General features: G+C 39.7%; 1 protein-coding gene across 1 annotated transcript; it reads right to left on the reverse strand.

Annotated features, from left to right (window-relative positions):
* Positions 1–1,215: 1,215 nt before the first annotated feature.
* On the reverse strand, positions 1,216–10,478 carry LOC146565955 (beta-2 adrenergic receptor-like). Its single transcript, XM_085289414.1, has 4 exons — positions 10,238–10,478; positions 7,091–7,247; positions 6,690–6,981; positions 1,216–4,469 (listed from the first exon to the last, which is right to left on the reverse strand). Exons 2-4 carry the CDS (start codon positions 7,242–7,244, stop codon positions 3,434–3,436), a joined length of 1,482 nt encoding a protein of 493 aa, XP_085145540.1. The 5' UTR covers positions 7,245–7,247; positions 10,238–10,478; the 3' UTR covers positions 1,216–3,433.
* Between the last annotated feature and the right edge of the window lie 4,090 nt (positions 10,479–14,568).

Raw genomic sequence — 14,568 nt, forward strand, 5'->3', positions numbered from 1 at the left:
CAAAAACATACATAAACATAAGGCACTCCTACCCACACATATAGAGCTCAGTTGCATAGTATCTAAGGTAATCATGACACCAACAGTATCGTTAACATTTTGGACACGCACCAAAAAAAGGATGCCTCCACACGCTAATCTTCCAATACCTAAATTGGAAATGGGTCAAACTTCACAAACACACTTGGACACATCCACAGTTTGTTTTCATGTGTGAGGGTAAAGAAGTGTGTATGAGTGCTTTGAGGCAGCAAAGCTGATTGTATTTCCTCTCCAGCAGCTGATACTGTAGCTGCTGTGACCAGCTGCAGCTGTCACTATGTGTCACATGCACCCACACACACATGCACTCACGCCAAACTCACAGCACACAACCCACCCCACCTGCACGTAACCTTTAACTTGAATGCATACGTGACAGCGGAGTCTTCATGAATAACCTGGATGACTGAATAAGCACAAAAAGCTCCTGTCTCAGGGGTTAGTTTAAAAGGATAAAGGTGCAGCACAGTGAAAATCACATTTCTTCAATGTCATTTTACTGGACAGCCTGAGAGGATTTGGAGGAAGCATTTTCCTTAAATATTCCACAGTTGTGGAAATTTCTTGTATAATATTTTAGACATGCTTGGTCAACAGCATGTAACTGAGTTGTATTTTCCACTGGCTACTTGAAAAGCATCATTGTTTCAGTGAGTGCTAAGGCTAAGACAAAGCTAGGAAGGACCGGATTAGCAGTGTTTTATTTATTTTATCTAAGGAATAAATACAGTGACATTAAAATACACCCAGATTTCCCCGTAACCTGTAACTGAGAAAATAACTGCATGCTAACGGCACATCATCATCATATATATATATATATATTTTTTTTTTCTTTTTCTTTCTTTGTTTCTTTCTTACTTACTGTAGCCTCATGTTTTGGTGCTTTATTGTAGGGTCCATATGTATCAACTGGATAAAATTCATGATCTCCTCTTTCCCATGTCACTGACAAAAAAGTTCCTTTAAAAAACAGAAAATGAGGAGCAATTTTCAGTCAGTACGTTGTTTGTTTTTTTGTTTAAGTTTCTGTATGTGGTTAAAAAGTGCGATTTCAAAAGTACAGAGAAAACTTTTTATAAAATTTTACACTAAAACTCTTTTTTATGGTGTAATGTAAGATTTATCAAGTCCGTTTCAGTAAGTTCAGTTATCATCAAAAGGCACACTTCAGTTATTCTACCTGTTTTATTTCCCATAACTTAATGAACTTGAACCCCAATGCAAAAAACAACACCCACCTGAAAGGTAATCCAAATTTCAACAGTACATTAAGAAGATTCTGTGGATGTTTTGAGCTTTACATTGCAAAAAATACTCATTTTCACATACTGTAAACATACTGTACACTGAGACAGATACATGTAGGTGATATTTACAGTAACTGACATTGTTCAAGAGTATTTAAAAAAAAAATCACATATCAAATAATTATTTGTGCACATAAAAGATGAACAAGAGAGATCATTTTCAGTCTGACTTGCTCTGCTTCGTATTTGGACAAATTTATTATCATCACTTTGAATTTAGGAAATGGCGAAAGAAAGACTAATCCAAACAAATTTTTTGTTTCTGCAAAGCTTCTGCTGAGAGCGATGTATAAAGTAAGCACTTAAAATATGTGTAACCTGATTGGTATGTTTTTACAGGGAGTGTAACAGACAATGTTATTGAACCAGATCCAACTACATAAAAAAAGATCTCCCAGCTCTTGTGACAGAGTGCACCGTTCGTACTTATAACAGAGCAAAAGCAGACAGGATAAAAGGAAAGCGTGGGTTCATGGTGTTGTTGGTGGAGGGACAAAGTGGGGGATATAGTTTAAGGGAATACGTGATGAAAGGAAGCCAACACATGGGGAGGACACTCATGACAGTCACAAGTTTGGGTCTCACATGTTTATCTGATACACAGTTATACACCACCAAATAACTACAGACCAGTTGTGAGTTTTGTTAGAAGGAATGAAGAAAACAGGCAAACTGCGAGCCTTAAAATATACTCCCCGTTTCAAATAAAACCTTGGGCCACTGGGCAAACATGTAGTTTTTTATCTCAGTCCTGTTGGGTTCTGGTTCATGGAGAGTTTATCTTGATATTGTACATAAACTTTGGTTTCTGAGAAAAAAAAGTTTATTTTAACTGCAAATATTATTTAAATTTCACATTTAATCCTTTGTGGAACAATGTAAGAAACCACCGTTTTTGACTTAAAAGGCTCCATTACTGTGGCAGCTTTTCAAGACAGGTAGTCCTCATCTGGTATTTTGATGGTATTTTGCAAGAACACATTATGTTCTGTCAAAACACTTTTACTTATTCTAAAATTCATTTTTACCCTTCAGCTGTATAAACCTGATTGAGTATTATCGTAACCCTGGCAAGTGGGCGGGCAAGGTAGACACTCAAGTTTGTGATGGAGATAACTTGAGAACGAGGCGATGCAAGATATTCAAATTGATAAAAATCTCGAACGAGTCAGAATCTCAGAGACCTTGACCTCAAGGTCAGAAGTTTTCAGGAAATCTTGTGAATGAGATAACAAGGCAATGTAGGATTTTGACATTGATTCTAAAATAAATATTAGCTTTGGGAGGTGTAGAAGTACATCTACTGATGCAAATCTTATTCATCCCACCTGATAACTCAGGGGCTGTTAATGATCAACAGTAGTTGAAAGTCTTTAATGTTCTGACTCTGTCCTCTTTCTGCTCAACATTCTCAAATGTTACTGCACCTACAGAGCATTCAGTGCTCTCCAGTACATTCTAATGCTGCTGTGCTGCACTCTTATTATGAGGACAATGATCTTTTTGACAATGTGCAGTGATTTGAAGCAGCAACCTCGCCGACGGCTCACTCCTCTTCTGTTTTTAAGCAACAGGTAATCTCATGACTTTAGTTGAGGAGCATTTTGGAATGAAGTAGCATGCATGATATTTTAGTACTCTTAAAACATGTTTTATTTGGTACCAATATCATCCCTGTAGTAATTCCAATTTCAGGAAGTTGATAATGTTTGATGTCACTTTGTGAGTTTTTTTCAAGGCGCTGCTTTGCAAACTTTTCCTGTGTTTAAAGCTCGTGAACCAAAAAACTGCCCTTTTTTCGTTAAATAAGCTACAGCATGATGCCTTCATGATCGAGACAAACTTCATACCTGTTTGAAAGGAGACACTGCTGAATATAGTTTGCCCATGTAGCTAGCTGCCTTCTTGATTCACGCCATTATGAGGAAAATTGGACCCTGGATCATAAATAAAAACGTTGACAACGTGGCCTTATAAAAGACCAAAAGGTTGAGTTACTCAACTCTCAAACACAAACATTATTAACTTCAACAAATCGGTGCTTACTGCACACACAATGGGAATCCTAATGCTCTAATTGGTCAAGCTATTGAACTCAGACTGTCCTTACAGCTCCAGGTGGCAGAACGGTTTGCCTGCCCGTTGGTCAAGGATCCTGGAGCTACATCTAAAACTTGCTCAGAGCAAGAAGATGGAGGAGCCAGATTCAGTGAGCTGCCTTGAATTGAACTCTCCACACTGCCCCTCCATCTAGAATGCTGAATGTCAAGCTCTGTAACATCAGTAAGAGCTGAGTTCCCATTCAGCCTTTGTGGGGGATAACCGCTGTTCTCGCTGCATAGTCCCAATAGTCTCCTTATGCTCCACTGTCTTCCCTTACTCCTCAAATGGAGTATCTCCTGGAAGGCGTGCCTGAAATCGGGGCTGCGACAGTAGATGAGAGGATTGAAGGCTGAGTTGGAATATCCAAGCCAATTGAGGAGTCTAAAGGGTGCCTCAATGTTTTTCAGGCTGAGTATGTTTCTGAGGATGTTGAGGATGAAGAATGGTAGCCAACACAGTGTGAAAGTTCCCATGATGATACCCAGAGTTTTTACAGCTTTATGCTCTTTAAGAGAAAACCTAAGACGCTTTGTGGCCGAATGTTTTCCGTCCCCTTTGTCTGTCCTCAATCTGCTCTCTTTCCCCTTTTCTTCTTTACCAGTGTCCATACTTGGGTTCTGCATATTTAGACTATCGTCTCCTGCTTCTTCTCCCACCTCAGTTCCTGTCCTGCTTTGATTTAATGCAGGGCTATCATCAGGATAAGCAAACTGTGAAGCGCAATGCAAGTTATACATATGTCTTTCCCTTCCTCGGATCTTCTCCAGCTGTTTCTGAGCCTCCTGGAACACGCGGGTGTACAGGAAAATCATCACCACCAGTGGCAGGTAGAATGATACAATTGAAGAAGTCACTGCATATGCCGTGTTCGTGTTGAACTCACAGCAGTTTTCATCTTTCAAACATAAGAGAGCTATTTGATCATGTGACACCGACATCTTCAGATGTATGGGTAGGAAGGAGATGAGGGAGGCCACCACCCAAACTGCGAGCACCACTGCAACAGCTCGACCCCTGGTTATCAGCAGGAGACAAAAGAGTGTGCAGAGAAGTGAAGAATGTTGCAAACAGTAGACGTGAGTGACAACACAGAGATATTTTCTTAGTTAAATATTATGTTGGTTGTCCAAAAATGTAAAAGAGCTCTAAAAGCAACATAATAGCCACGACTACATTCTAAATTAACTACAGCTAAGCCCAGGATCTAGCTCAGGCAGGTAACATGAGCTGCACTGCGTCATGCAGAGATAACATGCCTCATTCTTCTCATTCTCCCCATGTCATATGCCAAATACACTCTTTTTCAGTTTGGTGGTCTACTTAAGCTTCCTTTTAAATTTTATATGTAACGTATTTGTGGGTAATTATGAGTTTGGGGTCTGGTTAATTATATTCTGCTAAATATGTCCTTCTGATTCATTCAGATTTAAAATGGCTAATCACTAAGATAATGGCTTTTCTTCTTTACTGTTACCTACATTATACATGTATTAATTTGATGAATTTGAGTCAGATATAATAATGGTAAAAAAAGAAAAAAGAAGTACAGCATCTATAATTTCTAAGGTTTTACATATCAGGATTTATTTTTTTAAACACTGTCTAGTCTTTATCATCATGTCTTATAACGAGGTAACTATAACTTGAGATGAACAACAACACATGACATGTTGCACTGTGTCATTATTTCTGCAATAAAAACAAAGCTAATATGTGGAAGCAGTGTGTAAAAAAAAAACATGAATTATTCGCTTGCACAACAACCTTGAGCAGCAATGACTTGAAATAGTCTTTCTCTGTGTGTCTTTATCAGTCTCTCACATCATTGTGGGGGAATTATGACTCATTCTTCTTTACAGAGGTGTTTCCGTTCATCAGTGTGAGCAGGTTTTCATTTACTCAAAGCTCTCTTAAGGTCACACAGAATTTCAATCAGCTGGAAGTCTGGACAGTAACTGGATCTGACTGAGTTAGAACATCTTTTCTTTTTGAGTCATTGAAGATTGCCTGCTGTGCTTGTGATCATTGTCGTGTTGCATGATCGAATTTGACCTAAAATACTTTTGGTACACAGAGTTCATGATCGACTCACTGACTCCAAGGTGCAAAAAGTGGGCTTGAGATTTTGCACGAGGTGCTTGTGTTAATATGCTGTGTTTGGCTTTCACCAAATGTGGCGCTGCACAATATAGCCAAAAATCTCCACTTTGGTTTCATGTGTCCAAAGGACTTTGTTCCAGAAGTCTTGTGGTTTGTTCAAAAGCAACTTTGCAAACCGAAGCTGTGCTGCTATGCTCTTTTTCAAGAGAAGAGGCTTTCTCCTGGCAACTCGGCCAAAACAAGCCATGCTTGTTCAGTCTTTTTTTAATTGTACCATCACGAACTTCAACATTTAACATGCTAACTGAGGCCTGCAGAGTCTGAGATGTAGCTCTTGGGTATTTTGCAGTTTCTTTGAGCACTGCACGGTCCAACAGGAGGAATTTGCTGAGAAGTCATTGGAAGATTAGCAGCTGTCTCGAATGTTTTTCACTCGTGAATCCTTTTTCTCAGTTTAGAATGATGGATTTCAAATTGTTTAAAAATGGCCTTATAACCCCGTCCATAAAATCACTGCTGATGTTTTTTCTTCTTCGCATTGTGTTAACACACACCTGAATGTTCCTGACCAGCAAACTGCCAAAACATCTGCTTTTATTGAGGCGATTACACATTTATTGAAGTGCATTTGATTAGCAGCACCTGGCTGCTACCTACCCTGTTAATCCCAACGGAAGCAGTAAGGAAGTATTCAGTTTTTCACACACTGCTTCTGCGATCAGGCATTAATTTTGTATAATAAACAGTCACACAGTGTAATATGTCCAATGTATTGTTGTTCATTGAAAGTTTTATTTAACTAATTTTAAGACCTGCTAACGATTATTTTAATGTTACTATATCCATATTTTACCACGACTGTATTTGAGAATCAGAATATCTTCATTGTCATTGTAACAAATACAATAAAATCAAGTCTCATATTTTCCAGTATGTTGCAACTCTGGTTGTACCGCAACACGTGTCAACAGTGTTTGCCTTTAACAGGAGACAGAAAGCACCTGATGTGACATCACTGGTTGGGTTTAACAAAGTGTGCAACATCTTTGAAAGTTTGAAAATGTAGCGATATTTGCAGTAGCAGCTTGATCTAACCTCATACTACATACTAGTCAAGCTCCATCTCTTTTGTACCTGGTGAGCAGTGTTGGGTAGCGGAGCGGCGAGGTGATGGCAAGGTAGCGGTCCAGTGCGATCACACAAAGCGTTTCGATGCTGGCAGTCACGCACAGCACATCGGTCGCTGTCCAGAAATCACACATGAAATTTCCGAACTGCCAGACTCCCCGCAGGATGGAGATAGAGCCAAAGGGGACCACAACCACACCCATGATGAGGTCAGCAACAGCCAGTGAGGCAATGAAAAGATTGGTGACAGTCTGGAGCCGCTTAAACCGCAGGATGGCGGTAATCACCAACACGTTTCCTGTGTAGAAGAAAGCAAACTGTGTTCGAAACTATGAACTGGATCAATTGTAAAAGCGCATTTCAAATAAAAGCCGTCATCTGATTGAACCGAAAGAGTCACAGCTTACCGAAAACTATAGCCAGGACCAGAATGGCCATAGCAACACCAAGCAGCACGAGTTCTGCATCACTGTACTCTGGTCTAGAAGAATTGAAGACCTGGGTGAAGTTACTGTGCTGTGAATGGTTAGTCTGTGCTAACACAGTACTCACACCTCCCATGATCTACAGTGAAAACACACAAAAACACAGCTTTGGTCACGAAAGATAAAGACACATAAACTGATTGTTTTGCATGCATGATCAATTTAGTAGGGAAGACGTTTAAAAGGTATACAAGAGATTGGACAGCTTGTATTTGTTCCTTGGTATGCCTCTGTGTTTGTCATGCTTTTAGCAGTTTGTGCAGCAGCTTATGGGATTTGTATGTTTTTTTTGGTGTAGCCTCAGTCCACAGGATCAGCATTTGGCTGCAACTAGTCCACACACACTTCCTAGTGGGGTGTTATCTGCTCGGGCTCCGATGCTTTTTGAATAAGATTACATGTGACCCTTTGATCTGTTTGGCCTTCTTTAACAAATAAGGGTATTCCTTTTTTTTTTTACACCATTAATGCCATTAAAACAAAAAAGCAAATGCCAGTGCTGGTAAAAGCAAGAGGATGGCTCCTGCAACACATGTAAATGAAGACACTAAATGCCCTTGTTATATAATAGTGCTTACATAAGTAAATGCACAGACAGATGATTGTGCTCCTAAAGTGCCATTAACACACACAGGAGTATATTTAAGCTGTTTGTATTCCAACAGATCATTCTTTCTGCCAGGATGATCAAAGAATGAAAAGATATCAAACTTTGAGCAGTATTTGATGAAAAATAGCTTTCACAGAAGTCTGTGGATGAGAGCTAGCCTGCTTTTTATCTTATCGAAACATACATACTGTGTATATGTGTTCACAGAGGAAGTTATATGTTCCTCTATATTGTCATGATTTAAACATATCCTCCCCAGTGACAACATACGTCCTGTGATATAATGTCATGTATCAGCATCCAACATGTAGATTATTAGTTTTCTTTTTTTTTTTAAACTGATAATGAATACTGCAGTGACAGAAAACAGGAGAAAAGTGAGCAGCAAACTTTTACAGGAAGTAAATGTCCTTGTCCAAACCACTAGGCCATCAGGACTTCCTCTACACACTAATCTTAGTGCCATGGTACAGAGTGTACACTTTCGATTCAGGGTGTTACTAAGCACAAATAACTGATGCTGAGGAAGAGCAAGGCTTGTGAAATACTATATAGGCTCCAGGAGCCCGTATACTGGTGTTTGCAAAGGAGCAGTGCATGGCAGAGCAACAACAGGCAGCTTAAATAAATAATCCCCACATTGCTCTGATGGTGATATAGATATATTCCAGTGATACATTAAAAAATACATAACAGTACAGTTTTGGCATCAGTTGCATTTATTCCTCAATGTTATTTCTAGTCATGTTCCAGCATAAATAGTAATAATAAAAACAAGACTGAATATAAATGCTCTTCCACAGCAGGCATCTAACTGACAGCAGACATATGGCGATCCTTGTTTGCGCTTCTGATGTAGATCCCTGTCGGGGGATGGTACGTTGTATAAGTCATCCTGTCTGGACAGTCCATGAGTAGTAGACAGATACTAAATGTCTGCTACTTATGGACTATTTGCCCTTCACAGGTGGCATTTGACTTATTTTTGCTTTTCTCCAATATGTGCAATTAAGAGAAGAACACATCTATGTCTTAATGCTAATCGTAAGGCTGTTTGGCCAACTGGATCTTCTGTGTGCATTTGCACTTAGATGCATGTGAATGTTGCCTTTATTCCAATGCAGTCCAAACACTCACAACATATGTTAATTGGCAGCAGTAAAGAGGTGCATTGATTCACGAGTGTTTACCCAGTTCTCCCAGGGTCAATGAGCAAAGTGTTGAATTTTGGGATGCTTTTTAAATGTCGGGCGATTGTTGTTTTTATGACAGTCATCCTGTAAGTGGCATAATCGTCTAAACGTGAAAGTTAAACGGTGTCATTACTTTGCAAGTGCGAGGCACCGCACATTAATTTGGAGAGCAGGTATGCTGTCAATCATGCCGTCTGCGTCCACAGCAGCGTGTTTGTGCGAACATTCGTCATTGCTTGGAAAACGTCCCTAAGTCAGCACATTAACATTTTAGTAAATACGAACTAAAAGTGCAGAGAAAATGATGGATCTGCTGGAAAGGTAAGTGCAGACTCCTTTTAAAAATAGCATTTTCCTTAATTGTGCTTTGAAATGAGTTCTGTTAGACAATAATGTGTGTGATTGTGCACTACACACACAAAAATCAGACTTTCATGATTCATTTATGTTTACATGATGTGACAGTCGCTGTCATTTTTCTCACAACACCAGCCACTTACCCTGTTACTCTTTGCCTTAATGACCCCTGCACTACCCCTGCAGAGGGGATCAGTACTGCAGGAGGTGGTTGCACACATTAATACCAAGTCAAACTTGGAAAACTGACTCCAATCGCCTCCCTAACCAAAACTGTTTAAACAGCTGAGACCGAATCAATCACAAAAGATTTACTGAGACGTAAAAGTCCCAATATTTAGGCTGAGGGAGCATGGCGATAGTAAGTACACTGAGCACTTAACACACAAAAGCTCTTGCACAAATATAAGCATGAAGCTGCAAGTGTGTGGAAAATACACAGAGAGAGAGAACACCCAGCTTTTGTTGTCATCGGTAAAATAAAGAGATGGCGGTAGAGCAAACTGTGAAAATGACACATGCTTTACTAGGAAAAGATAAACAAGTTTCTGTCCTGATACCATAATAACAGGAAGAAAAGGAAGAAAATCAATGATATCTGTAGCTTTTGTCAGACAATTTAAACGATTATATGATAGGTAATCTTCAAATCTCCCGTGATGTCAGAGTTAGGTGCACATGTTTTAAACAATCTCATCGTCAAATAGTCTTGTAAAACTAGAAAAACTTGAAGATTCTTTATCTGCACTGATCCCTTAGCATTTACTTTAAATCTATATTAATTTCACTGCTTTGATAAGTCCAAATAAATCACAGAGAGTGGTGCTTCCACCCGTGACAAATAGGTTGCCTGCAAGATTTGCACTTTGTAAAACAGACTTTTATTTTCAGGTGTTCTTTAATTGTTACCTCCAGACTTTGTCCTCTTCTTCAGTCCAGTGATTTCATACTCCAGAAGCTTTTAAATCCACCACACAAAGATTCATAATAAAGTGTCTGCCAGCAGCTTCTTCTTCATTTTTTGCTGAGTTGTTAATTTCAGGAGTTAGTGTGCGACTGACATGCACAGACAAACACACACGCGCGTGCTCTGTCTCGCTCCCTGTTTCTGTTCCCACACATGTATAAACACTTTCAGGTCTCAAGCACACTTGCCCCTTTGAAGCAGCTGAGTCTGTCAGCCTTTTTATAAGCAAGCCACGATGACATCACAGCAGGATAGTAGCCTATCAGAGGACAAGGAATGGCTTTTGCTATATATCATATGTCTGCAGTGCACTGACAGCCGGACAGCACCCAGTGCTCTCTGGGAAACCTTAGGGTTTTAACATTTATTTATTCAGGGAAGCTTTTCTGAGCTTCTTTTCAGCACCACCCTCCTCACATTCTCACATAGGAGGTGCCAAACAAAACCACAGACTTCTGTATTTGGCTGCTGTTTAGCTGTACTTCTGCACCACAGCAGTGCAAAACATAACAGCAACACTATTCAAACTGAATATGGCATTATACTGTATTCCCATAACCTGCGCATTCAGTATCAGTATGAGGATATAATAAGAATCACTTTGCATGCTCAGACAGAAAGTCAAGGCTAAACATCCATTCACCAGTCTCTTGTTGCATTAAACCTTAAATTAGATTGTTTCTTTGTTCCAAACTGCAGGGCTGATTTTAATATTTATAATTTTATATTAAAATGTTTAATACAATGTGGACTACATGAAGTCTCATTAAGACAAACTTAGAGGCAGTGGATGAGGGAAACAAAGTGTTTTATTATGTAATTTTGAATTTTCTAAAAGACATCAATTCATGAGTTATTTCCTTGATTTCTCTACCACTACACAGTCCTGTGAAAAACTAAGTGCACATCTTGATTCAGTAGCTGGTAGAATGACTTTATCCATCTTTCATATGCTTGTGGGGGACTTTTGGCACACTCTTCATTGCAGTGTTGGTTCAGTTCATTGAGCTTTCGTTTACACCACAAGGTCCCCAGATGATGTGGCTGCAAAATATCATTATCTCTCCACCACCATTGTTCGAGGTGCAGAAATACTGGGTTTGGTTTTGCCAAATGGGGTGCTGTGAAATATAGCCAAAGATCTTCGCTTTGGTAGGAGCTAAGGACACTTTAACCATGCTGCTATGTTCTTTTTAGAGACAGGTGGCTTTCTCCTGGCTGCCCTTCCAATGAATCCAGGTTTGTTACATCTTTTTCTAATTGTGTTTTAACTTTTAACATGCTTCCTGAGGCCTGTGAGGTTTGGAATGTAGCGCTCGTTTTGTTGTTGTTGTTTTTATTTCCCTGAACATTGCATGGTCCCAGCCAATTCACCTTGAGGGGATGTACGGTATGTAGGGATGGCAGTTGTGTGTTACCACACACTGAACGCTCCAGACCATCAAACTGCCAAAATCTCAGTGTTTATAGAGGTGCTCACACTTGTTGATGATCAATGAATCAAAGAGATTTCATTAGCAGCACTTGGCTGCCACTTACCAACTTAATTCATAAGGAAGCACTGAGGGTGTACTTACTTTTTCACTGTGCTGCATGAACTGTATTCATAATGAAAATGACCCACAATAGAACATGAACTTTGCTGCTTCACATTTGTGCATCAGTGTTCCTCATTTCACTGATCCATCACAGCACAGACAAGTCACCACTGGTCACATATAAACAAAACACTGCGATTACTCTTTTGCCCAAAAAAAATTTTTTTTTTAAGCATTCAAGGTAAGTCTCCATAAGTGTACAAAGCTGTTAATGTGATCTGTGATCTCTAGTAATCATAAATACAGTGTACATACAAAATAAAAAACCAACCCAGTGCTCAAGATCGTGAATGCCTCTGATGCAACCAGTGGTAGTGTCAGTAATCATACCCAACCAAATGTTAGGCCACTAAAATGTTTTGGAAAGAGGCTACCTCGTAGAGAGCCACCCAACTGAGTTATGACATTAAGTCAAATCCTGCACCTTCCATCATGCCACCTTGTGTGCTTACTACGTTAAGACTCTTAATGTGTTCCAGTTGAAGTTGGAAGTCAGAACTGATCATTCAAAATTTTCCTCTGCATGAATTGCTCTACCTTGCCGAGAAGCAATCAAAAACCAATTTTTTCTTGCTTATCTGACTTTACCACTGGAACACCCTCAACTTAGCAGTGACGTCACTGCCAAGTTCCGACATCTGACTTCCGAGGTAAACGGATCTGGTGGCATCTGGCATTAACCAAAATGGGTAGAATGAACTCCACTGCAGCTGCAAATGCAGGTCTTCTGTCTTCCCTGAACCTTATATCTCAAGGAGGTGATGCGTGCAACAGGAAGCACCTAAAGGTTCCCACACACCACAGAATGTACCCAGCAAGGCTTTCATGTAGAGAATTTCTCATACTTGATCACCACAAGCCGTCATTTTATATGCTCATGATGACCTACATGTCGTGAACAATAGACTCCCACATGCGCGGCGCATTGAAACCACTCAGATGTGAACCAGTTAGATAAAGATGCTTCAGCAGGCTGATTGAGCATCAGCATCTCAAAATTGCAAAGTGGCTTATCTCTGTCTGATAATATATATACATATTGCTTCTCCAAAGCAATTATATCATCTAAAAATATACACCACTGATGGGTTATGTTTTGTTATGTTATTAGGGCAATACTTTTTTTGTCAGCCCATTCAGACTTTTAGCTGTATATGAAAAGCAAGAAACACGCTGCAGTGAGAGCATCACACGAGCACTCGCTTCTTCCCTTTTTTATGGCCTCTTTTGGAGCATGTCTGTCAGAGAGCCCAGAGCAACATCCTCTTGTCCAAACGTACTGGTAGAAGATAAAGCTGAACATTTGAGCAGCATGATTGAAATTCAGGATCTTAGTCAGTTATGCTCCGACCACCCTACGGTCTGTACTGCAGAAGACAACAATCACCCCGAGCGTGCAAATGAAAGCTCTCATAAAGCTGAGCCTGCACTCAGTTCACTGAGGAAACCACAGCTGGCACCAGTGTTCGTCTGACATACACATAAAAAGTCTAATATTTCTATTGTTATGTTTGTGTTTTCTGCTCTTTAATGTTTCCTCTTTTGGGAAAAGAGACATAGAACAGAGAGTATGGCCACTTCCTCTTGTCACATTCCTCTTGGCGCCTCTTCCGTCTGCGTCCTATCTTTTCCTCTATCTCTTCACACGTTCTCTCCTCGTCACACTTTCAAAAAGTATCCATCCAGAGCTGCTCCCTCATTCACGTCACTCTTTTGTTGTTACTTTTTGTCAGTTTCTTCTTTCATCTGTCCTCAGCAATACATCATGTTTGGACACTTGAGCTCACCAGTTCTTTCAACCAAAGTCCCATTTAATGAAAGAACGTTAGGACACAGTACATTGACATTTTTAAAAGAAAGTCTTATGTTGCTGAGTGTTGCCAGTAAACTTGATTGTAAAATGTTTAAATTAATGCGGTAACCATGTGCCGTCACTCTGCAATGTTTTTATTTCTTGCCAAATACTTCCAGCAGTTCCTCATTGTGTTAATATAATATATGATACAGTGATGTCTGGTTATGTGTTTTTGCGTTACTTTCTGTTATCTGTGCAATTATCCGTTTGGTAATATATAGAGTGCGCATTGCCTTTCCAACATTTCACACTATTGAAAACACACGAGTCCTTTTGGAGGGGTTTCTAAAATGTCGCTGCACCAGTTGATTCTTTGTCTGCTTGTCAAAGTGACTGAAATTCTGTCCTCACAAGCACTTAAATTAGATTTTATTTGAACAAATTATAACAGCAATCGACTGATGAGGAGCAAATCTTTGTAAGGAAACTGGAGAAAATGTTTTTGTAGCGGTGGGCAGTGGGGTTAACGCTGCTTGTCGGTTTTAGAAGTAGCTTCTTGGTACAGTCTTTTTTTCTGTGGGGTTTGCTTGTTCTGCCTGTGGTTGCTTGGGTTTCTTATCAAGGCTAATAGGTTAACCGTTAATGATAAATTGACTGCAGTTGTGAATTTGGGAGTATGCTGTTGTCTGTCTCTCTGTTCCCCCTGGCAACCTGTGCAGCTGTGATCTGTATGCTCGCCGGCTATCAGATGTTGGATAAACAGTTAAGAAAATGGATGACTTCTGTTGTGATTTGATAAATAAACATGTCTCTTTTATTGATTTTCTTCTTCTAATGTTTTCTATTACTTTCTGCCGAAACAAATATCCATCATCACTGA

Source organism: Mchenga conophoros, linkage group LG10 (genome assembly GCF_057382185.1).
Source record: "Mchenga conophoros isolate Kocher_MC1m ecotype Shallow Benthic linkage group LG10, M_conophoros_male_GT1.1, whole genome shotgun sequence".
NCBI lineage: Eukaryota > Metazoa > Chordata > Actinopteri > Cichliformes > Cichlidae > Mchenga > Mchenga conophoros.

Coding starts and splice junctions, on each gene's coding strand:
- LOC146565955 (XM_085289414.1), bottom strand. CDS start 7,244: ATGGGAGGTGTGAGTACTGTGTTAGCACAGACTAACCATTCACAGCAC. Junction 6,982..7,090: donor GGTCCTGGCTATAGTTTTCG/GTAAGCTGTGAC, acceptor TCTTCTACACAG/GAAACGTGTTGGTGATTACC. Junction 4,470..6,689: donor TACCCAACACTGCTCACCAG/GTACAAAAGAGA, acceptor GCTGATAACCAG/GGGTCGAGCTGTTGCAGTGG.